Genomic DNA, 27,448 nt, shown 5'->3' with positions numbered 1-27,448 from the left:
AGGACGCATGCCTAGGGGGCGCTCGCAGGGCCCACGCTCACACGCACGCACACACACCCCTGCCCTGCCTCTCGCCCGCCTCCGCCTCCGCCTCCGCCTTCAGGGAGGCCCGAGCGGGTGCGGGGCGGATCGGCAGCCGCCGGGCGGGCGGCGATCCAGGGAGGTGCGGGGCCCGTGCGGGGGCCCGGCGGCGCGGCGGGCATGGAGGCGCTGCTGCTGGGCGCCGGGTTGCTGCTGGGCGCCTACGTGCTTGTCTATTACAACCTGGTGAAGGCCCCGCCCTGCGGCGGTATAGCCAGCCTGCGCGGCCGCACGGCCGTGGTCACGGGTGAGTGCCTGAGGACCTGCGGGCGGCCGGGTGGCGGGGAGGCCGGGCGGCGGGGTCAGCGGCCCACGGGGCTCAGCGCGGCTACCGCCCGCCCACCGCAGGCGCCAACAGCGGCATCGGGAAGATGACGGCGCTGGAGCTGGCGCGCCGGGGAGCGCGCGTGGTGCTGGCCTGTCGGAGCCGGGAGCGCGGTGAGGCAGCCGCCTTCGACCTCCGCCAGGTGAGGCGTGGGGGGCGGGGGCGGGGGAGGCCGGAGAGGATGAGAGGGTGAGCGGAAAACCGACACACCGGGACACAGAGGGGCGAACAGAGCGGCTTCCTTAACTGGTCGTTAAGCGCAGAAAAAGAGGGTCCCCTGGTGCTCTGGCCATACAGGGAAGGGGCACCAGACGCAAGCTAGGAAGTGGGCTTTCGGAAGGAAGTAATCGCTGCTCTAAGACATTTATGGATGGGTAAAACTTACATTAATGAAAGACAGTAGGGAAGGGAACAGCAGAGGGAACAGCATATGCAAAGGCCCTGAGGCAAGAGAGCTGATTCGATTTAAAAAAAAAAACTGAAAGCAAAGGTTTATTGAGGCTGGATGGAGCACAAAATATGGGGTAAAGAAGTAAAATGAAGAGGCTGGAGGCTCTGAACCAGGGCTAGATTCTGGAGGCCCTTATAGACCCTATTGAGGAACTCAGATTTTATAGGATGAGCAGTGGAGATCCAATGAAGGGTCCTCAGCAGGGTATGGACTGTCAGAATAGCCTTCTTGGAGGAACCCCACAATGGCTGTACATGTCTGGATTGGGGGGGTGAGTGGAGCAGGAGTGGGGAAGGGGAGACCAGTGAGAAAGAAGTCTGTTGTAGATTTTAGGATAAGCTATAATGGCCAGAGGGAATGATAATAATAATAGCAAGTACTACCTACACAGTGCTGACTGGGTGGCAGGCAGTGTTCTAAGTATTTTACATAGATTAACTCACTGAATCCTCACAACAACTCCATGAGATAGGTACTGTATTGTTCCCATTTTACAGTGAGAAAACTGAGCCCCAGAGAGATTAATGTCACGCTTGTCTAACGTCACATTCTAATAAAAGACAAAGTCAAGATTTGCATCCAGAATCCACATACGTGTCCACTACTTTCTAATGGATGGGGCAGATCTTAGTAAAAGTAGGAGGAGGACTCTTAAAATTTGATACCTAGGGAGAGGGAAGAGGAGAGAGGTGCCTGGTGACAAGCCCAGCCCTTGCTGCCCCACAGGAGAGTGGGAACAATGAGATCATCTTCATGGCCTTGGACTTGGCGAGTCTGGCCTCCGTGCGGGCCTTTGCCACTGCCTTCCTGAGCTCTGAGCCACGGCTGGACATCCTCATCCACAATGCCGGTGAGGGGCAGCAGGACCTGCCGGGGGGTGGCGGGTGGGCAACTGTCCCATCTAGCCAGGTCTTGCCGGAGGGCCAGTGCGTGCGTGGGAAGGATGCCCCCTACCACTGTCTCACAGATGGGGACACCGAGGCCTTCGGGGATCCCTGTAGCGCAGTTGCTCATATCAAGCCCCTGCCCCAGGGATCAGTTCCTGTGGCCGGACCCACAAGCCGTTTAACCTGCTGCTGCGAGTGAACCACATTGGCCCCTTCCTGCTGACACATCTGCTGCTGCCCCGGCTGAAGACATGCGCCCCTAGCCGCGTGGTGGTGGTATCCTCAGCTGCCCACCGGCGAGGGCGCCTTGACTTCACGCGCCTGGACCGCCCGGTGGTGGGCTGGCGGCAGGAGCTGCGGGCATACGCCGACAGTAAGCTGGCCAACGTGTTGTTTGCCAGGGAGCTCGCCGCTCAGCTTGAGGGTACTGGTGTCACCTGCTATGCAGCCCACCCAGGTGAGGCCTGGCTCTCTGACTGCTTTGCTTTGCTTTGGTTCCCCCTCTCCCATCCGCGACCCATCCTGTGCACCCCCAGCCTCTCATTGAGCCCCAGAATCTCGGAACAGGAAGGAAGCACCGTACAAGGAGAGACCTGTTCCTTGCTTATCTTGGAAAGAGGCTCTCCTTGCCTGGGTTCTTTCTCTCACACCACTAGCCTGGATACTGACTACTGGATAGGGAATGGCAATGAATAAAGCCCAGGTTCTCACCCCAGGGAGCCATCCATATGACTGAACTCACTATAATATGATGGTAATGATGATGATGGCTAATAACCACTTGTTCATTCAAAAAACATTTACGAAGTACCAGTTATGTACCTGGCATTCATCTTGGTGCTAGGAATATAGCAGTGAACAAAACAAAGACCCTTTCCTTCGAGAATTTACATTCTCTTAAACATTCTAGTTTAAGGGAAGGGGAGATTGCTAATAAGTTTATACAATGACAGGTGGCGATAAAATGCTATGGGAAAGATAAAGCAGAGTGAGGGGAATATGAAATGACAGAAGGTGCTGTTTTTCTCTGGCAGTCAAGGAAGGCATATCTGAAAAGGTGACATTGGCTTGAAGGAGATGAGAGAATGAGCCGTGTGGTTTTCTGGGGAGAAGAGTGTAAAGAACAGAGCAGATAGCAAGTGCAAAGGCCCTGAGGCAGAAGTCCCTGGTATTCTTGAGAAGGAACAGGGAGCCCCACGAGGCTGGAACAGAGTGAGAGGAGGAGAGTGGCAAGAGATGAGGTATAGAGATGGGCTGGGTCATCTAGGGTCTAGAAGTCCACTTCTAGCATTTTAGCTTTTAGTCTGAGTGAGTTAACTGATGAATAAGGCCCATCTCTGCCTTGTGAAACAGATTATAGGATAACAAGATCTGTCCTACCCATATTACCAAAATGCATTTTTTTCAGATTTTATTTTTAAGTAATCTCTACACCCAGCGTGGGGCTCAAACTCACAACCTGGAGATTGAGAGTCCTATATTCCAACGACTGAGCCAGACGCCCACCATACTGCACTACAGATAGTCATTGCCTAAGGCTCACTAGTTATTATAACAGTGACAATAATAATCACAACTAACATTTATAAGCCTTTATTACACTCCCCATCTCTAATGTACAAAACAGTGGCTGGTCTGCCATAGGTGTTAATACGTGTTTGCTGGTTGAACAAAGGAACAGGACTTGAGCTAGAAGAAAAGAGGTCCCCTCAGGCAGGGGACGCAGCATGAGAGAACATCTGGGACATGGGGACGTACAGGAGCTCAGACGGAGAGGAGGCGGCTTGCTGTTGAAATGAGTGAGGTCCCCTTGTGAGGACCCTGAATGCCCACTCAATACTATCCTGGTCTTCCTGGAACTGGACTCTGTTCCCCACTCCCTTCTAGCCCTGTTCTTGTTGCTCTTCCCCTGGGCCCTCGCCCACCGTCCTCCCCACTCCTTCCTTTCTTCCTGTCCGCAGGGCCTGTGAACTCGGAGCTTTTCCTGCGCCACGTTCCTGGATGGCTGCGCCCACTTTTGCGCCCACTAGCCTGGCTTGTGCTGCGGGCACCAAGAGGGGGTGCCCAGACACCCCTGTACTGCGCTCTACAGGAGGGCATTGAGCCCCTCAGTGGGAGATATTTTGCCAACTGCCACGTGGAGGAGGTGCCCCCAGCCGCCCGAGATGACCGTGCAGCTCACCGGCTGTGGGAGGCCAGCAAAAGGCTGGCAGGGCTTGGGCCTGGCGAGGGGGCCGAACCTGATGAAGATCCCCAGCCTGAGGACACAGGGGCCCCATCTTCCCTGAGCAGCCCCCACCCAGAGGAGCCCACAGTTTCTGAACCCCACCCCAGCCCTCAGAGTTCACCAGACTTGTCCAAGGTCACACGCCGAATTCAGGTTAAAACCGAACCTGAGCCCTAAAATCTCCTAATCCCCAGGCAGGGATGCTTTCCATGGCACTTGGTGGCCCCTGAAAACCTTAACTGCATGCCAGGCCATGCTCTGGGCATGGCGGGGTTTGCAATTTTTACCTTCATGGTTCCTTTCTGGGGCGTCAAATTGTGTCCTGAACAGCTCTTTTCCTGGTGGAAGGAAATCGTGGGTGATGATTTCTTCCTGAGAATAACAATAATCCCCGATTGAGAGGTGAGGGATAATGTGCCAGACATTGCTTCTGAGGAATTTGAATTCCGTACTTCCAGTCCCCACTCTGGGTGATGCTGATCGCCTCTGGATGAGGTCCTGGGAGGGGGTTGTCATTTGATGCAGTTCAACACTGACAAGTACTGAACTGGGCCCTTTGCAACCACGTAGCCACGTAGTGAAATGACCCCCACTTGCCGAGGCGGGATTAGGCTGCAGAGGTAAGGGACTCGCCCAAGGTCTCACCGCCGGGAAGGGGGTAAGGGCAGGAGCGGTGTGACTCCAGGGCCACGGCGGTCGGGTGGGAGCGGGGAGGTGAGGCAGGGCCGCGCCGTCGCGGTGCGGGCGGCCGGCGGGAGCAGGGGGCGCCCTCGCGGGGTGCCGCGGGCTGGGCCCGGGGAAATAAAGCGTGTTGACCGCCGCGCCTCGCCTCGCGCTCGCTGCCGCCGCTGTCGCCCGCCGGCCCCGCCCTCCGCCGCCACACTTCCGGCGGGGCTGCGAGCGCGGAGGGGCGCAGGCGGGCGGGCGACCGGCCGCTGGGGGTGGCGGGATAGGCTGGGCGCGGCCGGTGGTGCGCGTGGTGCTGTCCAGGTCCCTGCGGTGCCCGCGGGCCCTCCGTGCCGCCGGCGCCATGGGCAATTGCCACACGGTGGGGCCCAACGAGGCGCTGGTGGTTTCAGGTGAGAGGGCGGCGAGGGAGGTGGGGCTGGGGCGCCGGGGCTGGGAGGGTGTTGGGGCGCGCGGGCTGTGCCCGTGAAGGTGGTTGAGGAGGGGGCTCGGGGTGGGTGTGGGGCTGGGGAGCGAGCGGGGACGGGCTAGGCCGGAAGGGCTCGGAGGGTGGAGGGCAGGGCGGAGGGTAAGGGGCGGGGGGTGGGGGTGGGGGCGCCGATGTTGGGCCTGAGAACCTTCCAAGAGGGGCCCCCATTCTCACGCTTGCGGTGCTCCGCGCCCTCGGGACTCCCCCTCCCACTGCATGTTTTCCCCTGTTTATTCTCTCCTTTCTCCGCCTCCTCCCCGGGCACGGTCTCCTCCCCTCTACTCCACCGTGGCCTAGGGGGTCCCGAACTGAGGCCGTAGGGAGGAGACCCGTGGTTACCGGAACACAGCAGTTTGGCTGGATTCCAGCGCCCGGGCCTTGGGGCGGGTCTCGCAGCTTTGGAGGGCAGGTGCCTGCCCGGGGAGGGGCCCTGGGACAGGGATCCCTGTGCTCCCGTTAATTCTGAGCAGGTCGGGGCTTGCTGGGGTTTACTGGCACTGCCCGCCCCAGAGATGCGGGTGCGGCCTCTACAGGTTGAGAAATCGGGCTCTGGGCTGTGTCGCCCCGATTGCAAAATGCTACAGGCTCCAGAATTTCTGGAGCTTCTGCAGGGCCCGGGGACTGCTGTACTGGGGAGGGGAGAGGTAGCTTTGCCTTAAGGCTGCTTCTTAAAGTGTGTATTTGGGTATTTTTCGAGGTGGCTGAAGCCTTTAAAGCCCCCAGTTTGTGCAACCCCTGGCTCACAGGTGCTGGGGAGGGTGGTGTTTCCTGACAGCTTAGAGGCCTGTGGCTGCGGGAATCCTTCAGCTCTTCGCACTGTCGATGCCAGTTTCCAGCCTGTGTGCAGAGTTTCAGGGCTGGCTGTAGACCGGGTGGGCTAGACCAGTGTTTGTAGCTGTGCCTTAGGGGAGGTGTGATCCATTCATCTGGAACTTTCACCCCAGAACATGGCCTCTGGCTGAGTTTGGATCTCAAAATCAGTCTCTCTGCCGACAGGAAATCCCCACTCTCCTTGACCAGGAGAGAGCAGATAAGACCAGAGGTGGCCTTTGGGATTAGGAGGGAGACCCCTCAGAGAGCACTGAGGCCAGACTTGGACCTGACTCCCAGGCTCGGATCCCAAAGACGGCTGTTAGAACCTGAATCTGCCCCACACTTTGTCTCTCTTGTGGAGTTTCTTTCTGGAAGCCAAGACTCTGGGCTAAGGAGACAAAAGTTCCCGTCCTGTCCCGGTGGAGAGCTTTGAGACTGAGGGGTGAGAGGAGCACCTGACGCGGGCTGCTCTGTACCTTCCCCTTGCTGGAAACCTCGTTTTCGGGCCAGAGGCCAGGGCCATGCTAACTTCAAAGCTGTTTTAGGGGTGGGGAGAGGAGGCCGTGCTGAGAATTGAGGGTGCCGGAGTCAAGGAAGGATGGGAGAGAAGAGGGAGGGATAGTGCCCAGCGTCACGACACCTGGGGATTTGAGATGATCCCGCCAAGATGTGGCTCTCTCCCACACGGAAGTCCCAGCGGAGCCCAGCGGAGCTGCCACTCCCAGCCCTGCCCCCACCTGGTGACGTTCAAGTCCAGAGGCATCTCTTTCAGCCCAATCTGAGAGGGATGCTGATACGTCTCCTGGTCATCTTCTCCACCTGAAAAGGCTGGGAGTTTTTCTGGTTGTCTTACTTCCCTCCTTCAGTCTGTAATATAAAAACCTTTTTCTCTATTTCTGCTGTCAGGAACTTAAAAGGGGACTCCCAACACCAGACACCTTTCTCTTGTCTCTACAATAAGTCAGAGGTTCTTAACCTGGGGTTGGTGGGGAGAATTCAGAGGTCTGTGTGTTTGGGTAGGGAGAGACGTGAATTTTTATTCTCACTAACCTTAATCGAAATTTAGCATTTCTTCACATTATAAATGTCAGCCACAACCCGTGATGGTATTAGGAGATATTTTCCTACCACACCGCAGTTTTTCGTAGGTACCTTCAGAATCATTCATGCTCATCATGACTTTGAAGTTAAGCTAGTTGTTAAATCTACCACTAGATTGTATTTAATGTTTTACTGTATCACACGTATTACCATGTATTACATATGACACATTTGTTTATTTTAATATTTTGATTACTTTCAAGATAACTTGTTTCCTATGTATTTTATGCGTTTATGATATTCCACCATTGCTGGACTACTAAGGGGGGTTGTGGCTCAAAAAAGACTCCCTCGTAGAATCCCCCTCGTAGAATATGGTCTTCTGGAGTAGTGGGAAGAAGGTAGAAAAGTGGCAGGAAGGGAGGGGAGTATTCCTGAGAGGGCAGAGGGTTGGGCTGGGTCTGGAGGGGCTGAGAGTGGGGCAGAGGTTATCATGGAATGTTTTGTGATTCTTCAACTTGGGTGAAGACAGGGCAAAGGAAAGTAAGTTGGGTTAGAAAAAGTGAGATAAAACTAGGAGAAACTTCCAGGTCGGAAGAGAGTGAGAGCAAGGGAGATCAAGGAAGGGGCACCTACGTGGTCTTTTTGGGGAGTGGTGCTCAGACTCAGGGTGACCAGGAATCTGGGAGGAAGATGCCTTCCAGGGGTGGAGGCTGCTGGGGGCGGGGCAGGCTGGAAGGCCCAGCTTCCTGTTGTTGCTACCCCTGGGAACCTGGCCATGTTGCCCTTGGCCAAGGCCCAGCTTAAGTGGTGACAGCCTGCTCCCCAAGGTCAAAGACGAAGTTAAAGGTAAAACGTGCACCCCCCTCCCGTTCCCCACCCTCCTCCCTCCCCACAACTACCACTTCCACCCCAGCACACGGAGAAGTGCCCTGGAGCTGGCCAGAGGCAGCCAGGCCCCAGCCCTCACCAGGCCGGAGTGAAACGGGCTGTGATGTGTGACCCTCTGTTTCTCTGGATCCCAAGATGGCTTAGGTTTCAGCTTGACTGCTTGCCCTTAGAGGCCTCCTCACCCCACTCCCCAAGGCCGAGAAGCCTGCAATAGCTTCCCTTGAACAGCAGCCCTGTGGGCCGGTGTTTCCACCACAGAGAAACGGACAGAGCTCCTCTTCCCACCCCAACTCCTACTGCTGGGCTGCTCCTTGCTGCCTGGAGTTCCGGTGTGGCTCCTTGCACGCCGTGCAGGCCCTGGAGACCGGGAGGGCTGCCCAGTGAGCCGGCTCAGCCACCAGCTCTCTGTGCTGACGGGCGCTGTGCACTCGTGGGGCCCCCTTCGCCTCCACCTGTCCAGAACTCGTCTCCAGTTCCCTGTTCTCTCTGTCGTCTCTCTTGCCCTTGTTGGCGTCCCCACCAACTCCGACCTGGACTCCAGAGCTGCACCGGTACGGCAGCCACTAGCCACTTAAGTTTCAATTAATTAAATTAGAAATTTCGCTCTTCAGTCACACCAGCCGCGTTTCAGGTGCGTAGTGAGCACGTGTGGCCGGCGGCGGCCTATGATGTGCTGCCCCTGTAGACGCTTCCGCTTCCACCCTCACGGAAAACCGCTTGGACAAGATTGCTCTGGAAGTGACTTCCTAATGTCAGCCGCCATATCTGGCCTAGGTCACTGCGGAAGGCTTCTACCGAATCTCCTAGACCACCCTGCCCTCATCTTCCTTGTGCAAAGCGGTGTTTCTAAAATGCAAATGTCATTTTGTTGCTCACCAGCTTAAATTCCTATGTGCCCCCCCCATCACACACACACACACACACACACACACACACACACACACACACACAGCTTCTTGGCCTGATACCTGAGACACCCTATGATCTGCTCTCTCTGCTGTGGGTCCTCAGAATACTGTAACCAGCTACATGAAACTACCCCTGACCCTTGCGCACTGGAGGCACACACCCTAAAGCTTTCCCGAAAACCTAAGTTTGTAAATACAGAAATGACGACACCCACTGGCTTTTTCCCAAATCATCACATTTCCTTTGAATCATCTATTTCCTGTATGGGGTGTGTGTGTGTGTGCGTGTGTGCGCGCGCGCGTGCACACGCTGCAAGGAAACTGCCCCTCTAGCTTTTACTAAAGGTTTCTTGAACTTGATGAATAACTTTGGCATTCACAGGAGAAGTTCACAACAAGAGTTTCAGGAATTGGTTTTTCTCACTTCCGCATAGATGCGTGCTGGACATGTCTACGGCTAGATCCGAGTTGGGGCCCGATTCGACGTTCTGTTTAGTTGATAGAATTTTCAGGCACCACTTCCTTTTTAGACCTTTTCCCTTTCTCTCCACTTCTCCCATGGGTACCACAGGCTGGCCTTTGTGTTGAGGCCTTGCCTTCCGCATTCGCTCTGCTCCCCAGAGGTACGCAGTCACTCTGCAGCCCTGGGAGTAGAGAACCAGCCTTACCGAGATGTGTCTCCTGGGCATGAGCAAGGATGCCATCTTGGCTCCGAGACTCCTCCCTCCCCTCAGCCTCCCAGTGCCCCCCAGCCAACAGCCCCCCACATTCCCTCTCTGCCTGCACACGCCCTGATAACAGGCAATCACATGGGATTAGTATTATGGTTATTTCAGGAAAAGCTCCCATCTCCTTCAAGATGGGGATTGTATCTTCATCTCTGCACCCCTAGCACAGAAATCTACTCTGCAAACGCTTACGTTCTGAACCACTCATTGGATATCTTCCTTTTTATGCAAATTATCTGTCTACGGAACTAGCATCCCAGACCCTTAAGAGCTCTCTCCCACTTCTGTGTGACCTCAGCACCCACCAGTGGGAGTTGTCAAGTGTCAGGGCAGGTAAAGGGCCAAAGTTGCTGCTGAAGGGACGGGGAGCGGACAAACCCGAGAACTGACTGACCAGCAGTGGTTTGCTTTGCTCTCCAGGGGGCTGTTGTGGTTCTGACTATAAACAGTACGTGTTTGGCGGCTGGGCCTGGGCCTGGTGGTGTATCTCCGACACTCAGAGGTAAGGGCTCGGGGCCCCCGGGAACCTGGCATCCAGGTGGGCAAGGGAGAAAAGGATTTGCAGCCTTTCCCCCTTCCCCCCACAGTCAGCCAGAGCATCTGCCACTGGCCACATTCCATCCTGGGGGGTGGGGCCTCCTAAGAAGCGGGAGAGACGGGTGGCACAGGGGTGCAGGGGGTCCGTCTGGGTGCCTTCAAGGGGTGCACTTTTCCCTTGGAGACATCAGTTGTGTTCCAGAGAGTTCGGGGGTCATGCCCAGGCAGAATCGTCATTCCGTAAGTCTAGCTCAGTTATTCCCGAAGCCTTAATTAACCTCCCTGTGAAGAGGAGAGGCTGAAGAGACCCACACACGCCCTCGCCTGTGCAGGCCCAGACAGTGCAGGCCGTGGCCGGAGAGCAGGGAACCGATCCATAGTCTGAAGTGGCTCCGTGGCAGTGGCCACTTAGGGATGGGGAGGGGAGCTAAGGATTTGGTGCTGGGCCGGGCAAAACAGATCTGGACCTCCGCAGTCGGTCTGGGAAGACTCACTAGAGGAAGGGAGATGTCATCGGGCTCTCCCTGGAGCTCGCCCAGGACCCCAGACTTGGCCTGGGCCCCTCCTGCCTCCCTCACTGCGCCCCCAGGAGGAGATGAGGCGTGCCAGCCACCTTTCCACCATCACCCCCTTCCTTACTGTGCCCAGATCCTTCCAGGCCAGGACCCAGGCGGCAGGGGCAGCAGAACTGGGAGGTGTGGCAGGGGAAGTGGTGGTCGCCCCGAAGGGAAGCAGTGGTGGTTCCAGTGGAAATCCCCCTCTGCGCCAGCCCCACCAATCATCAGAGAGAAGCCCCAGGGCCGCACTGACGTTGACAGTGTCGGCTAGGGCCAGGGGCATGGGAAGGAGGTCAACTTCTTAACTTCACTGAATTCCCAGTAACCCCCCTGCTCTCCCCTCGCTTTGCTCCACCTGAATTAAGGGATCCTGGGGGACTCCTATGGCCCAAGGCCGGAAGTGTCTGAGAATAACCGATACTGGTCACAGCTTCCTGTCAGGAAGTTGCTAGGCCCTCTCGAGTGGGCCAGTTGGCCTGTCAGAAGCCGTGGGGAGCCCTCTCCAGAGGCACTGCTACCCCACCCCACAGGCCATGCAGTCCGGGGGTGACAGAGTATCTTGTTCAAACACCTTGATGCACAGCCAGGCCTGGAGAGTTTGCAGCTATCCCAGACACTTGTCCCGCGCAGGCACCCACTGCTAGGGCCACACCCCTGCAGCCCTTTCTCAATGCTCTTGGCATCCCCTCCTCCCCCGCCCCACCCCCCACTTCTTGCTCCAGGGAGCAGCGCCCCGAGACAGGGGGCCAAGCTGCTCTGACAGTAAGTTCGGAAGTACGGAGTAGAAGGCTTTGTGCCTTGTCCTAGGAAACTGATCTCACACACCCAGGCTCAGCATTCCCCCTCTGGTCCCATTGCTGGGGAGTCTGAGCCTGCAGCCCCTCCCCTTCTTGGACTCTGTTCCTGAGGGCAGCCCCTTCCCCGACCCCATGTCTATTTGAAGGACAGCTCTACGAGCTGGGGCCTCTATTTCCCTAGGCCGGTGGGAGCCTCTCAGGTCAGAGTAGAGGCTTCTAACCTGGCCTGGGTTCTAAGCCTCCCTTTCCGCAGCCACCTGGCATATCCACCACTTCCGCCACCTCCCTTGTCAGCCATTCCTCCCCAGGCTCAGTGAAGTCCCTTCTGCCGCACTTGGCTGCCACGTCCTGTGAGACCCTGAGGCCCTCATGTGGCAGCTCTGTCTCCCTTACCTGAGTGAGCCCTCCCCCTCTGGCATCTGAGCTGCAGCCTCCTTCCTTCCCTCCTTCCCTCCTTCCCTCCCTCCTTCCCTCCCTCTCTCCTATCTCCCTCTCTCCTCCTTCCCCAGAAGAGAGCTTGGTGGGTTCCTGTCTGAGCCGAGTCTAGAGCCCTCTCAGGCCCAGGAGTGCTAGCATCAGGGGCTCGAAGGAAGGCAGGCTTTGCACACCTGCGTGGCCGGAGCCCCCGGGGCTGGCGCTGTGACAGGGGAGGGCAGGGCTCCACTCGGCCTACTGCTCCCATCCCCCAGTCCACCTCCCTCAGCTCCTTCGGCCTCAGCCACTGTCCTCCTTTCCTCTGGTTTCAGGGAACCTCCCACGCTGCCCACAGCCTCGCTTCTGCCCGGCGCGCCAGCCTGCACACACTCACACACTCGTGCCGCGTGCGCTAGGAGGCCCGCTAGGGTGCATGAGCACCTCGCTTTCTGTGCCATAACTCTCTTCTCTGCCTGTGCCCAATTTTGGAAATTCCAAAGCGAATTACTCCATCACCTCCCTGTTGTCCCTGGGAATATTCTGACAGGGACACGCTTCCTCCCCCAGCCTTCCTTGATACCTGGCCCCCTAAATCAGAAAATCCCAGGCTCTCTCTGGGCTTTCCTGGCCCTACATTGCCTTCTCAGCGATACGTAGCACAAACCCACGCAGGATCCGGTCTGTGCTGTGGCTCATTAACCCCCAGAGCAGCCTCTCCTGCCCAGTTTCTGGAAACACAGGTTTGCCTGTGTTTGGAAGGTAAAACTGAGGCTGAATCTCCCAGACCGTGTCAGGACCGTCCTGGGAAAGTGAGGTGGTGGGCAACCTAGGTGCCCTGCGCACAGGCCTCCCCGCCTCAGAGCCCCAGGGCGTTGGCAGGCTTTACCCGCAGCCCCGCAGCTCCCCCTTAGCCGGGTATGGAGGCTAGAGAAGACATCCAGAGGCCTCAGGCCAGCAAGGGGGGTTCCTCTGTCCCCCTACAGTCCTAGGCTGAGCTGGCAGGAGAGGGCTCGAGTACTGACAGCAAACCCCGCCCCCCAGGCATCAGGCATCGGTGCTTGTCTGGTAACCACTGTGTGTGTTTGCTGTGTCCCCTCCTACCCCTCCTGTCCCTACCTCTCCCTCCCCCTGGCTGCTCCTCAGACTGTCTCTGGAGGTTATGACCATCCTGTGTCGCTGTGAGAATATTGAGACGTCGGAGGGGGTCCCGCTATTCGTAACAGGGGTCGCACAGGTAATAACCCACCTGCTCCCTCCTCTGTGTCTGACCTTCTCTCTTCCTGCCCTGCGGGCCCGGCAGGCAGGAGCCGGATGGACCCCCCTCCTGAGAGTGTGCCTCCCTCCCCTCTGCTCCCACCTGCACTGCTCTGGGCGCCAGGGTGGACCCCTGGAGAGCCCCAGCTCCCTTGCTCTCACCCACCGGGGCTGCTAGTGGGGAAAGAGCAAGGGAGTCTGGAGGCTCTGCCCAAGTCCGCCAGTGGGTGTCCTTGGCTGCCAAGGGGTAAGTTGAGGCAGGAGATACAGGCCCCTATGTGCCAGAACAAGGCTGTCTGGGTAGGAAGGGTTCAGTCCAACCACTCCAGGCACTGTGGAGCCCCTTGCTAGCCAGCCCCTGCCTATCCATGCTGACACATGTCAAGCCCTAGCCCTCCTCCTCACAATCCAGAAGATGGGTCCCCTGAAGAGTTCTGTTCTCCCAGCTCCTTGGCCTCCTCCCGTCTTGACAGGCCTTAGCAAAACGAGTCTTGGCTCTTCCTGCCCTTTTTGTGGAGAAGCCTCTGAGCCAATCTCTTGTCACTCATGTTGGTTCCCTTACGTGTGAAATGGGGGAATGCTGTCCTCTCGGTGCTTCGTGGGGATATGGGAAAGGCAAGGAAAGCGTATGAGGGCTCCTTGGGAGTTTTGGAAATGAAGTGCTGCAGAGGGACGCCTGGGGGGCTCGGTCGGTTGAGCGTCTGACTCTTGATCTCAGCTCAGGTCTTGATCTCAGTGCCCTAAGTTCAAGCCCCGTGGTGGGCTCCACGCTGGGCATGGAGCTTGCTAAAAAAAAGAAGAAGAAGAAGTGCCAGAGAAACTCAAGCTTTATCATGAATCCAGTCTCACTTAGAAAAGCAAGTGTCCCTCTTCATTGCCATGTGGCCGTAGCCAGCGAGACCCCCTCCAGAGCCGAGGGGTTTAGTGCCTCCCAGAGATTTCTTTGCTTCACTCCTCAGCTGTTGAGCTCCTTCCCGGTTCCAGGCACTGTGGACCCTGCAGTGAGCATCAGAAAGCCCCTGCCCCCTCAGAGCCTGCATGCGGGGTCCCCAGACTGGAAGAGCCCACACCATCATCTTACCCATCCCTTCCCTTGCGTGAAATTGCCCTTCAGGCTTCTCAGGCAAAAGCCTACAGCGTTTCTCCCCCCCTCACCCATCCTGCCGGCTCTCCTCGGGCAGGGGACCATCTCCACCACATCCACTCCTTATAGCCTCCAGCGGGCAGGCTTTGGCACAGAGGCCCGAGAAGCTCAGAGCACCTTGTGTGGAACGGGTAGGGTCCCGGCCTCCCTCGACACCCCTGGCGAAAGTGACCGCGCTCCCCCTACCCCTGGAGGGTAGGCTTCCAGGCAAGCCCGCCGCCAGCTGAAGGGACCAAGCAGGACTTCCCCGGCAAGGGGCAGACGCAGGATCACCTCCGTCGTGGTCCAGCAGTGGGCAGACTCCTAGCATGCCAGGCTAGTAGGCAGAGCTTTCTGGGCAGCCTTCCAGGGCATCTTGGGGTACTGAGCAGACCCAGGGGACAGGTGAAGGGCCCTGAGGGCTGTTCCCGTGGCCCCCGCGGACGACCTACACAGCACAGCCTGGGGTACAGCACTTCCAGGACGTTTTCAGGCCATAGGCACACAGCTACACCTGCACTCTCCCCACTGGCCCAGACCACCCCCGACCACTCCTCTACTCCCTTTCCCCACGCCGCAAGCCAGGCTGCTCTGACCAGGGGACGTGTGCTGTGGGTAGCACACTGCACCCGAGCTGCTCTACCTTCCCACCCATCCCCTCACAGACTCCTAACCACGAGCCCTCAGAGCGTCCTCCCCACCCTCTGCAGCAGGACCCCCCGGCCCATCCCAGCTGGAGCAGTGAGGTACTGGACTCTCCCCACACCCCAGGCCCTGGGCCCCCAGACCCATGCCCCTGTTTTGCATTTCTTGGCAGGATTTCCCTAGAGATTATGACGTTGCAGCCCCGCTGCGAGGACGTAGAGACGGCCGAGGGGGTAGCTTTAACTGTGACGGGTGTCGCCCAGGTATAGTAACTCAGCAGCCCCGCGCATGTCCGTTGAGCTGCCTCGTCCCTGTGCTGGGGTGTGGGGGGAGGAGGAGAGGACGGCAGCCAGGGGCAGTCTCCCTCCAGTGCCCCTGCCCCTGCCCCCCTTCCAAGAGAGGGTCATCGCCACTGGAACGTGCTCACTCGGCCCCTTGGCCACTCAGCAGGACTAACAGACACCCTTTTCTCCTCAGCGGGCCCGCAAGGGACAGAACCGGCGCTGAGGGCTCCTGTCTCACTAACCCCACCCGATTCTTTGCAGGTGTTGGAAGTGCCACGCCCCAGAACCCAAGCCTTCCCCGTCCTCTGGGTAGGGGGCTGGAGGGGCGGGGGCCAGAGGGCAAGGCCACGTGAGCAGAGGAACTCTCGGAGGTTGCTTTGTGTTCCCAGCTCAGGGCCTGGGCAAGGGGCTTCCTGCTGTAGTCCAGTTCTCAGCTTCACAGGGCGGCAAGGCACAACCGTGTTAGAGGCCGCCGGTGCGGGGTGGTTGGCTTAGTACTTGGGGAAGGAAAGGCCGGAAGATACCCCCCCTCGGTGGCGTCCCCTGGACCTGTCTCCTGCCCCGTGCAGGCTCTCTTCCCTTGCCTGTGTGTCTGTGTCCCTGTTGCTCATTCTCCTTTTCGCCCTCTCTGCCCCTCAGCCTGCAGGTCTCCCACTGTGGGGAGCCTGCGTAGGAGGAACTGGCTAAGGAGGGAACAGTGAGTGGGTGAGGGGTGGGGAGACGAGCCCCAGATGCCTAGCACACGGGCCGGGTCAGGGCCTGAGGCTGCCAGTGAACATAAAATTTGTCAGTGTAAGAATTCCTGGTGTGCTCTGCCACCAGAGGCCTCAGCCAGACTCTGGCCCCTCCTGGCCCCTAGGCCTCCAGGTCTGAAGAAGTAGGGGAGGGGCACAGCCACCACCCTCCACACCTCTGGGTCTGGGCCTCCATCTGCCCCCCTCCAGCCTGGTTCAGGCGTCTCTGTGACCACTGGCAGGTGAAGATCATGACGGAGAAGGAGCTCCTGGCAGTGGCCTGCGAGCAGTTTCTGGGCAAGAACGTGCAAGACATCAAGAACGTCGTCCTGCAGACCCTGGAGGGGCACCTGCGCTCCATCCTCGGTAAGGCCCCGCCCCGCCCAGGGACCCCTCTGCTGCCTTCGAGAGCCTCACGGGATCTCCAGGCCGGGGCCGGGGAGGGGCGCAGGGCCAGGCAGGGGGGCCTGTCAGTCCTACCAAGACTTTCTTTCAAAACTTCAGGCAACCTGAGCGAAGGGGAGGGCCCTGGGATGGGGCGGTGAGGGGCTGCTGGTCTGGTCAGGCACCCGGTGTTGCTTGGGACACTTTTCCTCATCCAGCCTGGGCTCTGCAGGAGGGGGCTCAGTGTTCAACACCGTGAAGAACCCCCAGGAAGAACCCCCAGCTCAGACTGTACAATGTGTGCATACACTCAGACTGCTGCTTGCCTGCCTCCTCCCTTTCCCAATGCACTGGGCCCCCAGGAAGCCAGCCCTTGATCCCTCTGTCCCCAGGGACCCTGACCGTGGAGCAGATTTATCAGGACCGAGACCAGTTTGCCAAGCTGGTGCGGGAGGTGGCGGCCCCCGACGTCGGCCGCATGGGCATCGAGATCCTCAGCTTCACCATCAAGGTGACGTGTGTTAGGAAGGCTGCACCCCCCACCTCCCTCTGGGTGCTTGGCCCCTTTATGCCTGTGACTATTCCCAAGGATGACTCGCCCTTCCCTCCCAGGACGTGTATGACAAAGTGGACTATCTGAGCTCCTTGGGCAAGACGCAGACTGCCGTGGTACAGAGAGATGCCGACATCGGGGTGGCCGAGGCCGAGCGGGATGCAGGCATCCGGGTACACGCGCTTTCCTTCCCGCCCCCAGGGACAGGGACCTCAGGGGTGGTGGGACCCTGCTGGCTTGGGGGACCCTCAGCACCTGCCCCTCCGGTTGCCAGGAAGCGGAGTGCAAGAAGGAGATGCTGGATGTGAAGTTCATGGCAGACACCAAGATCGCCGACTCCAAGCGAGCCTTCGAGCTACAGAAGTCAGCCTTCAGTGAGGAGGTCAACATCAAGGTGAGGCGCCGTCGGGCATCCCAGGTGGGGCTCAGGGCTCAGGACCTGGCAGCCAGCCTCTGACACGCTCCCCAACCTCCCGCCGCAGACCGCCGAGGCCCAGCTGGCCTACGAGCTGCAGGGGGCCCGCGAGCAGCAGAAGATCCGGCAGGAGGAGATCGAGATCGAGGTGGTACAGCGCAAGAAACAGATAGCCGTGGAGGAGCAGGAGATCCTCCGCACAGACAAGGAGCTCATTGCCACAGTGCGCCGCCCCGCCGAGGCTGAGGCCCACCGCATACAGCAGATCGCCGAGGGGGAGAAGTGAGCGCCCTGGCCGTGGGGGGGTGGGGACTAGTCAGGCTGCTTGATGCGCGCACCCCGCCTGCTTTCCCGTCCCCGGCCTGGAAGCCACCTCTCCCTATGCCTCCTTACTACCTGTGAGTGGAGGGGGCCTGCGTCCCCGTGGAATTGGTGCTGGGAAGACTGGAGGAGATAAAGGAGGCTCGAGGGCCCGCTGTGGGACTTGGCTCAGCAGGCATCCTGGCTAGTCCCCACTCCCATTTGCATCTGGCAGCCAGCGGCCTCCCCCTGGCCAGAAGGCCAGTGCATTCCCCTTCCTGGGTCCCCCACCCCGACACCTGTCAGAGCAGGGGGCTTGAGGGTTTGCCCCCAGACAAGGCTTGAGAGGCCCCTGGCTCTTGCCACTGATCCTGCCCGGCCCGAACTCCTGCAGGGTGAAGCAGGTCCTCTTAGCGCAGGCGGAGGCTGAGAAGATCCGCAAACTCGGGGAGGCGGAGGCAGCGGTCATCGAGGCGATGGGCAAGGCAGAGGCTGAGCGAATGAAGCTCAAGGCCGAGGCCTACCAGAAATACGGAGATGCAGCCAAGATGGCGCTGGTGCTGGAGGCCCTGCCCCAGGTGAGGCCTGCGCCCTGGGGTGGGTCTGGTAGGGCCCACAGGCACAGGCTGGCTAAGTACTCAGCAGCGGGGCGGGACCCCTACAACAGGCACGGGCTCACCTGGGCCCCTGGGTCTCCCCAACCCTGGCTTGCAAATAAGAGCCACCCAAGCTGCGTCGGGTTTGGGGAAGGCAGAAGAAGGAGGGAGACACACTGGATGGGGCAGGTGGACCGAGTCAGAGCACCAGCCAAGCTCTCCTCCCGCCCCCACCCCCCGCCTCCTAGATTGCTGCCAAAATCGCCGCCCCCCTGACCAAAGTCGATGAGATTGTGGTCCTCAGCGGGGACAACAGCAAGGTGACATCAGAAGTCAACCGACTGCTGGCCGAGCTGCCCGCCTCCGTGCATGCCCTCACAGGCGTGGACCTGTCTAAGGTGAGTGCCGGGCTGGCGGCGGGTGGAGGCGTCGCGGCCGCAGGCCCCGGCCTCACGGCATCTCCCATCCCGGCAGATACCCCTGGTCAAGAAGGCCACCGGTGTGCAGGCGTGAGGCTCCCGGAGGCCCGCGCCCTCCAGGAGCCGTCTTCCTACCACAGCGACGACGGGACGTTACTGACTCTGGTGCCTTATTTCGCAGGGACCAGAAGTGCTGCGCGCTCAGGCCTTCTCTGGCTGTCTCCCGCCTCTCCTGTGTCTGGCTGTCTCCTTTCTCTTCCCCGTCCCACATCTTCACTTTCACTGCCACGTCCATCCGGTCTGTCCCTTCCACCCCCATCTCCCATCTCCCTGTACGTCTCTTCCTTCATCTGTTTGTCGTTTTCTCTCCCTCTCTGCCCCCACTGTCTGCACACATCATGTAGTTTAAGCTGCAGACGTTTGTGATAATCACGGTCTGTCTGGGGGGTGGTAGCCCTGCTGCTCCTCTGAATCCTGGTGCCTTGAAGTTCTCTGTGCATCTGTCCATCCTGCCTGTGGCCCTTGCCAAAACTCGGCATGGGTGCGGAGGGTCTGGGTAGGATGGCCACCCTCCCTTCTCCTGGCCTGGTCTTCCCAGCCCTGAGCCCTACCCCAGGAAGTCCCCAGCCTCCCCCACTCCGGACCCCCTGGGCCTCCCTGGCCATTGCCCTCCCCAGCCCCAGGCCTGCTCTCGTACCTTACCTCTCTCTCCCTACCTAGGGGCACAGAGGCAAGGCCTCCTGTCTATAGCAGCTCCCTCAGTTTACTACTGCCTTAGGAGGCCTCTGCTTGTGCTCAGGGAAGTCCCCTTCACGGACAGGTCCCTACTAGGTGGAGTAGGGCTTGGTCCCAACTCTGTTAAGCCTTTCTGGGATCAGGGTCTAGCCCTGTTGGACACTAGAAGGTGTGTAGACCCTCTTCCTGCTAGGCCTGTGCTGTCCTGGGTATGGGGCCAGGCCTCTCCAGTGGGCAGGGCCGCACCAACCCTGTACAGAACTGAGTGCTGTAGACTGGCCAGACTCCATACCCCTTGTGCTGTCTTTCCTTCTGACCAGAGTGATAGAGTTCCAGCCATGGGGAAGCAGCCCAGCCCTCTGTCTCCTGGCTTTGGTGGAGACAGAAGAACCCAGAGCCCAAGCGTCCTGGCAGGGGTGCTGTGGGTGTCCGATGGTCCCAGTGTCCCACTTCTGGCTCTGCCCCAGCCTGTGTAGCTGTTCCTGCATGTGGATGCTGCATGTCTGGTCTGGGGCTTGGATGCTGCACTGCCCCGCTGCCTGTCCCTTCTAGTAAAATAAAGATCTGTTATGCCTACACCCTGCACTGTGTCTTCTGTGAGGGGAGAGGCTAGGAAGCAAGGACGAACCAGGTCCCCGCCCATACACCCATTCACCCTGAAAGCGGCACTTTGCCGGTTCTTCCCCATGGTAGCCACTGGGGGGCATCAGCACACCGGCCTTGTCCCCAATAGCATCCTGGGGCGGGGTGGCCATTGGCCCAGGTGCTGCGGCCAGATCTGAGCCCTGAAAGACCTGACTCCGTTGCAGGCAGACGATGGAGGGGGCTGCCAGGTTCCCTGCACCTCTGTGTCCGTCCTGAGCCCCACTCAGTAACGGAGCCCATTTCCGAGGCTTAAGAGCATGAACTCTGAAGTCAGACTGCTTGGGTTTAAGTTTTAGCTCTGTTGGTAAGCACCTGTGTGCTCTTGAGCGAGGAACTTCATCCCTCTGGGCTTTAGTATTCTCATTCGCTTGACACACTTGTCTAATGCTTGCTGTGTGCCAGGCATTGTCCTAAGTGGTGAGGAGACCACAGTGAACAGTACAAATCGCTAGCTTTGTAGAGCTTACGTTCAGGTGGAGGTAAAGAATAGAAAATTGGGGGGGGTGAAATTTTAGGGTGTCAAAGGAAGGCCTCATTGAGATGGTAGCGCTGAAGAAAGTAAAGGAATGAGCCATGAGTGAAGAGCTTCCTGTCCAAAGACCCTGAGGTAGAAATGTGTCTGGCAGGGCGCCTGGGTGGCTCAGTCAGTTAAGCGTCTGCCTTTGGCTCAGGTCATGATCCCAGGGTCCTGGGATCGAGTCCTGCATCGGGCTCCCTGCTCAGTGAGGAGTCTGCTTCTCCCTCTGCCTCTGCCACTCCCCCTGCTTGTGCTCTCTCTCTGACAAGTAAATAAATAAAATCTTAAAAAAAAAAAAAAAAACTAGTTCAAGATGGACCACAAGCCTAATGTTAAAATCAGACTGCAAAGTTTATAGAATAAAAGGGGAATGTTTCTATGACCTTGACATAGCAAGATTTTCTTTTTCCTTTTTTCGGTTTTATTTATTTATTTGACAGAGAGAGAGAGTGCGCACGCGCGCGTCGCACAATCAGGGGGAGGGGCAGAGGAGGAGGGAGAAGCAGACTCTCCGCCCGGCAGGGGGCAGATGCAGGGCTTGATCCCACGACCTTGAGATCCTGACCTAAGTGAAAGGCAGACGCTTAACTGACCAAGCCAGCTAGGCGCCCCTAGGCAAGATTTCTTAGGACAAAACAAAACAGAGCAGTAACCATAACAGAAAAGTTGATAAGTTGGACCATCAAAATAAGTCTCTGTTCATCTAAAGAAACCTCAGGAAATGAAGAAGCAAGCACAGTCAGAAAAAATATTCACATATATCAAACAAAGGATTTGCATTCCATATGTAAAAAGAGCTCCTACAAATCAATAGTAGACAACACCAAACGAGCAACGCTCCGAATGTTCTGCTGAGAACAGAATGAAGGGGGTGGGCGCCTGGGTGGCTCAGTCGGTTAAGTGCCTGACTCCTGATTTTGGCTCAGGTCATGATCTCAAGGTCCTGACATCGATCCCGGTGTGGGGCTCCCCACTCAGCTGGGAGTCAGCTTGTCTCCCTCCCCCTCTGCCCCCCCACCCCCGCTCGCGCTCGTGCTGGCATTTGTGCACTCTGTCTCAAATAAATAAATCTTAAAAGAAAAAAGTGAAGAGGGGCATGGAGGCAGCAGGGAGGACCAACACTGCAATAATACAGCTGAAATAGGGTGACAACTTAGACCAATGGGGGTGGCGAGAAGCACTCAGATTCTGGATACCATTTTGAACTAGCCAGAGTTGAGGATGTTAGATGTGACCGAAAAAGAGAAATACAAAATATCTCCAATGTGCCATGGCTATCAATCTGAAGACTCCGTATTGCAAAGATACCTCTCCTCCCAAATTGCTCTATAGGTTAAAAACAATTCCAGGGGCGCCTGGGTGGCACAGCGGTTAAGCGTCTGCCTTCGGCTCAGGGTGTGATCCCGGCGTTCTGGGATCGAGCCCCACATCAGGCTCCTCCGCTGGGAGCCTGCTTCTTCCTCTCCCACTCCCCCTGTTTGTGTTCCCTCTCTCGCTGGCTGTCTCTATCTCTGTGGAATAAATAAATAAAATCTTAAAAAAAAAAAATTCCAAACAAAATCCCAAGAGACTTTTTTTCACTTCTTTTCCCTTTGTTTTCAAACACTTAACAATATTTGTTATTTTGTGTATCTTTTTTTTTTCATTGAAGTATAATTGACACGCAATGTAACATTCGAGGTACAACATGGCAATTCTACAACTCTGTACACATTACGCCTTGCTCCGGACTGTGGCTCCCGTCTGTCACCACACAACGCTATTACACTACCATTGACTATATTCCCTAGGCTGTGCCTTACTCATTCCAGAGCTGGAAGCCTGGATCTCCCACTCCCCTTCACCCACTCTGCCTAACCTCCCCAGCCTCTCCCCTCTGGCAACCATCCAGTTTGTTCTTTGTGTTTACAGGTCAGTTTCTACTTCGTTTTGTTTTTTAGATGCCGCATGAGTGCAATTAATCCCAAGACATTTTTTTAAAGACTTTTTAAAAAAGATTTTATTTATTTATTTCACAGAGAGAAAGAGAGAGGGAGAGAGAGCACGAACAGGGGGAGTGGCAGGCAGAGGGAGAGGGAGAAGCAGGCTTCCCGCTGAGCAGGGAGCCTGAAGTAGGACTCCATCCCAGGAGCCTGGGATCATGACCTGAGCAAAAGGCGGATGCTTAACCAACTGAGACACCCAGGTGCCCTTAAAGATCTTTTTAAAAAATTAAACTCTACGCCCAAAATGGGGCTCCACCTCATGACCCCAAGATCAAGAGTCACATGCTCTACCAACTGAACCAGCCAAGCACCCCAATCCCAAGAGTTTTTTTTTTAAAGATTTTATTTATTCATTTGAGAGAGAGAGAGCACAAGCAGGGGGATCGGCAGCGGCAGAGGGAGAAGCAGGCTCCCCGCGGAACAGGGAGCCAGATGCGGGGCTTGATCCCAGGACCTGGAGATCATGACGTGAGCCGAGGGCAGATCCTTAACCGACTGAACCACCCAGGCACCCCTCCAAGAGATTTTTAATTGACAAACTAATTATGAAACTAAGAGAGAAATGCCAGAGTACCAAGAATAAGCAAGACAAACTTGCAAAAGAGCAAAGTTGAAGGATTAAAACTATCAGATATCAAGACTTAAAGTTTTAGTCACTCAGAGAGTATGAAATTGGTACATAGTAGACCAGTGGAATAGAACAAAGAGTCCAGAAATAGACCCACACTTGGTTTATGACAAAGGTGGCAATGCAGAGCTCTGGGGAAAGGACAGTCCTTTCAATAAAAAATACTAGATATCTGTGTGGGGGAAAAAATTGTTCTTTTTTTTTTTTTTTTAAGATTTTATTGACTTCTTTGACAGAGAGAGACAGCCGGCGAGAGAGGGAACACAAGCAGGGGGAGTGGGAGAGGAAGAAGCAGGCTCCCAGCAGAGGAGCCTGACATGGGGCTCGAGCCCAGAACGCCAGGATCACGCCCTGAGCCGAAGGCAGACGCTCAACCGCTCTGCCACCCAGGCGCCCCGAAAAAAATGGTTCTTGACCCTGAACCTCACATTATACACAGAATCAGTTCCAGATGGATTGTCGATCTAAACGGGAAAAGTAAAATAATAAACATGTAGAAAATAGCAGAATATCTCTATGACTTTAGGGTAAGCAAACTTTTTTTAAACCAATACAAAAATCAGTAACTATAAAAGAAAAACAATAACTATAAAATAAAATATTATTAAAATGGAACACTAAAATTAAGAATCTTACCCGGGTGGCTGACTGGCTCAGTCAGTGGAGCATGTGAATCTTGATCTTGGGGTCATAAGTTCAAGCCCCATGTCAGGAGTAGGGTTTACCTTAAAAAATGAAATAAATAAATAAATAAATAAATAAATGCTCAGAAGTAAAAAAAAAAAAAAAAACCACAATAATTTTTTTTAAAAAGGGTATCTGCTTATCAAAAGACATTAATCTCCAGGGAATTGTGCTGGGCTGAAAGAGCCCATTCCCACCTGGGTGGCTTAGTCGTTAAGCGTCTGCCTTCAGCTCAGGTCCTGATCCCAGGGTCCTGGGATAGATTCCCCGCAGAGCAGGGAGCCTGCTTCTCCCTCGCCCTCTGCCCCTCCCCCCACTCATGCTCTCTCTCGCTCTCTGTCTCTCGCTCTCAAATAAATAAGATCTTAAAAAAATAAAAATTAAAAATAAAAGAACCCATTTCAAAATGTTACATACATCTGATTCCATCTATATAACTTTTATTTTTAATTGTGGTAAAATACACCCAAAATAAAATTTACCATCTTAACTCTTTTAAGCATACAGCTTGGTGGGATTAAGTACATTTACATTTATATTGTGCAACCATCACCACCATCTCCAGAATTCTTTTCTTTTTGTAAAACTGAGACTCTGGGGGCACCTGGGTGGCTCAGTCAGTTAAGCATCTGACTCTTGATTTTGGCTCAGGTCATGATCTCAGGGTCCTGAGGTCCAGCCCCGTGTTGAGGCTCTCCTTGGGTTTTTCTCTCTCTCCCTCTCCCTCTGCCCCTCCCCCCATTCTGTCTCTCTTTCTCTTTCTTTTTCTCTGAAATAAATAAATAAAACGTCTTAAAAAAAAAAAAAAGCTGAGTCTCTGTACCCATTAAACAATAACTCCCCATCCCTCCCTGCTCCAGTCCCTGGCAACCACCACCCTGCCTCCTGTCTCTACGAATTTGAAAGTTTGATTTCTCTAGGTACCTCAGATAAGTGGAATCATACAGTATTCATCTTTTTCTGTCTGGCTTCTTTCACTCAGCATAATGTCCTCAAGGTTCCTCCATGTTGTAGCTTATGTCAGAATTTCCTTCCTTTTTAAGGCTGAGTAACATTCCGTCGTATGTATATACCCCATTTTGTTTACTCATTCATCTGTTGATAGACACTTGGGTTACTTCCCTGTTTGGCTATTGCGAATAATGCTGTTATGAACATGAGTGTATGAGTATCTCGAGATCCTTCTTTCAATTCCTTTGGGTCATACGATAATTCTATTTTTTTTAAAGATCTTATTTTTCCATTTTAGAGAGAGAGAGAGAGCGCGCGCGTGCAAGCATGGGGAGGGGGGACGTGCAGAGGGAGAGGGAGAAGCAGACCCCCATTGATCGGGGAGCCTGACTTGGGGCTTGATCTCAGCACCCTAAAATCACAACCCAAGCTGAAGGGAGATGTTTAACCGACTGAGCCACACAGGCACCCCATGATAATTCTATTTTTAGTTTTTAGAGGAATTATATTGTTTTCCATAGCAAGTGTACCACTTTATATTCCCATCAACAGTGTATGAGTCCCAATTTCCCCACATCATTGCCAACACCTGTTGTTTTCTGGATTTTTTATTTTTTAATTTTTGTAGTAGACATCCTAATGGGTGTGAGATGTGTGACTTTTTTTTAAGTTTTATTTTTACTTAAGTAATCTCTACACCCAACGTGGGGCTCGAACTCATGACTCCAAGACCAAGAGTCACACACTCCTCCAACTGAGCCAGCCAGGCACCCCGTGTATGACATTTTTGAAATGACAGAAGTTTAGAAATGGAGAACAGAGGCACCTGGGTGGCTCAGCAATTAAGCGTCTGCCTTCGGCTCAGGTCATGATCCCAGGGTCCTGGGATCGAGCCTCACATCGGGCTCCTCTGCTACGAGCCTGCTTCTTCCTCTCCCACTCCCCCTGCTTGTGTTCCCTCTCTCGCTGGCTGTCTCTATCTCTGTCGAATAAATAAATAAAATCTTAAAAAAAAAAAAAGACAAGAAATGGAGAACAGATTAGTGGCTGCCAGGAGTGGGAGTGGCAGGAGAGAAGCGGGTGTGGTTATAAACATTAGGGGCCTTTGTACTGGAACAGTTTTGGTAACTTTACCGCAGTGGTGGATACATGAATATCACACAGGTGATAAAATTGCATGGAACTTAACACAGACACACAAGTGAGCCCAAGTGAAACAGGAAATCTGAATAAAATGGATAGATTATATCATTGTGAACATCCTATGATATTTTGCTGTGGCGATGATATGATATTGTAGTTTTACAAAATGTCACCACTGGAGAAACTGGCCGGAGTGTGCAAGGAATCTCTCCATGTTATTTCTTACAACTGCCTGTGAACCTACAATGACCTCAATGAAAATTTCAATTAATACTCATGCACCTCTACAGACAAACCGCATTGAGAGAGTGAGAAAACAAGCCTCCTCAGGATAATAGAAAAGACATCTGGGGGAACGAATATATCCTGAATATATTTTACAAATCAATAAAGAAAAAAGCAGATGACCCAGCAGAAAAAATAGACAAATGATGGGCTCAGGCACTACGAAGAAGGGCTGATCGACGTACGAAAACACGTGTGGCGGATGGTATTTTGCAAAGATAGTGGCAACGGCATCATCCATTCTATGTCTTCTTCTGGTGACATTGACAGTCCTGATCAGAAGTAGAACCTATGGGGCGCCTGGGTGGCACAGCGGTTAAGCCTCTGCCTTCGGCTCAGGGCGTGATCCCGGCGTTATGGGATCGAGCCCCACATCAGGCTCTTCCGCTACGAGCCTGCTTCTTCCTCTCCCACTCCCCCTGCTTGTGTTCCCTCTCTGGCTGGCTGTCTCTATCTCTGTCGAATAAATAAATAAAATCTTAAAAAAAAAAAGAAGAAGAAGAAGAAGAAGTAGAGCCTATGCCCCCTTCTGTGAAATGGAGTAGGCTTTTGTGACTAATCGAGTCAACAGAATGTGGCAGAAGTGATACTATGTGGTTTCCAAGGCTACATCCCAAAAGACGGTGTAGATTTTGCTTGATTTGCTGGAATATTCTGTCTTTAAGACTTCAGTCACTGTATAAGCAGTCTGACCATTCTGAAGCGACCTTGCTGTGAGGAAGCCCAAGCAGACAGACCACAAGGAGAGTCCCTGAGCTCCAGGAAGAGAGAGATGTCTGGCCAGCCCCCATCTGACCGCATCCTCACGAGAAACACCAACCAACCTCTCGAAACCCTGACCCTCAAAACTGAAACAGTGCGAGGTAGTAAAAGGACTATTCATTGTCTGAGCTTCTCCATTTGGGGATGATTTCTTACAGAGCAATAATGGGAACGGCAGCCTAATCCCATTAGTCTTCAGGGAAATGCAAATTAAACCCGAAATGAAAAAAAAAATGATATCACTACACACCCACCCGCATGACCAAAATGGACAAGAGTGACAATTCCAAGTGTAGGAGAGGACATAGATCGATTGGAACTTTCGTACACTTTCATACGCTGCTGGAAGAAATGTAGGTCGATACAACCACCTTGAAAACGTGCTTGTTGGAATCTTACTACAGCTGAGCACAAGCATATCTTTTGACACAACCATGCCACTCCAGACAGAAATATACATACATGTCCATACAAGAATATTCTTAGCAGTATTATGAATAATGGCCCCTGAGTTCAAACAAACCAAATGTTTAAAAATGGTAGAATGAGTAAAGTGTAGTATATTCATGACTTTGAATGCCACGCAGTAATAA

At 55.0% G+C, this 27,448-nt stretch overlaps 3 protein-coding genes and 2 long non-coding RNA genes across 8 annotated transcripts; 2 read left to right on the top strand and 3 right to left on the bottom strand.

The window, feature by feature from the left end:
* The first annotated feature begins 109 nt into the window (after positions 1-109).
* Positions 110-4,393, top strand: DHRS13 (dehydrogenase/reductase 13). Of its 2 annotated transcripts, none has more exons than XM_040641065.1 (5): positions 110-328; positions 430-548; positions 1,584-1,707; positions 1,890-2,117; positions 3,706-4,393. In XM_040641065.1, exons 1-5 carry the CDS (start codon positions 202-204, stop codon positions 4,146-4,148), a joined length of 1,041 nt encoding a protein of 346 aa, XP_040496999.1. In that variant the 5' UTR covers positions 110-201; the 3' UTR covers positions 4,149-4,393. The 2 variants fall into 2 exon arrangements, with proteins under 2 accessions (XP_040496999.1, XP_040496998.1); XM_040641064.1 differs by having other exon boundaries at positions 112-328; positions 1,890-2,201.
* On the bottom strand, positions 3,325-5,006 carry LOC103667218 (wiskott-Aldrich syndrome protein homolog 1-like). Its single transcript, XM_040641066.1, has 2 exons — positions 4,259-5,006; positions 3,325-3,531 (listed from the first exon to the last, which is right to left on the bottom strand). The coding sequence occupies exons 1-2, from the start codon at positions 5,001-5,003 to the stop codon at positions 3,509-3,511; spliced, it is 768 nt and encodes a 255-aa protein (XP_040497000.1). The 5' UTR covers positions 5,004-5,006; the 3' UTR covers positions 3,325-3,508.
* On the top strand, positions 4,918-19,831 carry FLOT2 (flotillin 2). 3 transcript variants are annotated; one of them, XM_040641061.1, is made up of 11 exons: positions 4,918-5,050; positions 9,929-10,010; positions 15,008-15,098; positions 16,096-16,219; positions 16,630-16,748; positions 16,850-16,963; positions 17,065-17,184; positions 17,273-17,487; positions 17,900-18,083; positions 18,350-18,499; positions 18,576-19,831. In XM_040641061.1, exons 1-11 carry the CDS (start codon positions 5,002-5,004, stop codon positions 18,612-18,614), a joined length of 1,287 nt encoding a protein of 428 aa, XP_040496995.1. In that variant the 5' UTR covers positions 4,918-5,001; the 3' UTR covers positions 18,615-19,831. The 3 variants fall into 3 exon arrangements, with proteins under 3 accessions (XP_040496995.1, XP_040496996.1, XP_040496997.1); XM_040641062.1 differs by lacking the exon at positions 15,008-15,098 and adding an exon at positions 12,957-13,047; XM_040641063.1 differs by lacking the exons at positions 4,918-5,050; positions 9,929-10,010 and adding an exon at positions 12,957-13,047.
* Positions 5,466-14,997, bottom strand: LOC121105042. Its single transcript, XR_005837488.1, has 2 exons — positions 13,630-14,997; positions 5,466-9,424 (listed from the first exon to the last, which is right to left on the bottom strand). It is a non-coding gene; the product is annotated as an uncharacterized LOC121105042 (long non-coding RNA).
* Positions 19,832-22,837: 3,006 nt separating the features above from the next.
* Positions 22,838-24,457, bottom strand: LOC121105040. The gene is made up of 3 exons (XR_005837487.1): positions 24,197-24,457; positions 23,667-23,755; positions 22,838-23,494 (listed from the first exon to the last, which is right to left on the bottom strand). It is a non-coding gene; the product is annotated as an uncharacterized LOC121105040 (long non-coding RNA).
* Between the last annotated feature and the right edge of the window lie 2,991 nt (positions 24,458-27,448).

Source organism: Ursus maritimus, unplaced genomic scaffold (assembly GCF_017311325.1).
Source record: "Ursus maritimus isolate PB19 unplaced genomic scaffold, ASM1731132v1 scaffold_24, whole genome shotgun sequence".
In the NCBI taxonomy this organism is placed as follows: domain Eukaryota; kingdom Metazoa; phylum Chordata; class Mammalia; order Carnivora; family Ursidae; genus Ursus; species Ursus maritimus.
The sequence above is the reverse complement of the archived record's forward strand: the minus strand, read 5'-3'. Positions and strand labels throughout refer to the sequence as shown.

Excerpts from the sequence above, each read along its gene's own strand:
- DHRS13 (XM_040641064.1), top strand. The coding sequence starts at position 202 with ATGGAGGCGCTGCTGCTGGGCGCCGGGTTGCTGCTGGGCGCCTACGTG. Across the intron at positions 549-1,583 it reads CCGCCTTCGACCTCCGCCAG|GAGAGTGGGAACAATGAGAT; the intron begins GTGAGGCGTGGG and ends GCTGCCCCACAG. Across the intron at positions 2,202-3,705 it reads CTGCTATGCAGCCCACCCAG|GGCCTGTGAACTCGGAGCTT; the intron begins GTGAGGCCTGGC and ends TCCTGTCCGCAG.
- FLOT2 (XM_040641061.1), top strand. The coding sequence starts at position 5,002 with ATGGGCAATTGCCACACGGTGGGGCCCAACGAGGCGCTGGTGGTTTCA. Across the intron at positions 17,185-17,272 it reads GTGAGGAGGTCAACATCAAG|ACCGCCGAGGCCCAGCTGGC; the intron begins GTGAGGCGCCGT and ends CTCCCGCCGCAG. Across the intron at positions 17,488-17,899 it reads CAGATCGCCGAGGGGGAGAA|GGTGAAGCAGGTCCTCTTAG; the intron begins GTGAGCGCCCTG and ends GAACTCCTGCAG.
- LOC103667218 (XM_040641066.1), bottom strand. The coding sequence starts at position 5,003 with ATGGCGCCGGCGGCACGGAGGGCCCGCGGGCACCGCAGGGACCTGGAC. Across the intron at positions 3,532-4,258 it reads CCCAGAAAGGAACCATGAAG|CAAGCCGCCTCCTCTCCGTC; the intron begins GTAAAAATTGCA and ends TCATTTCAACAG.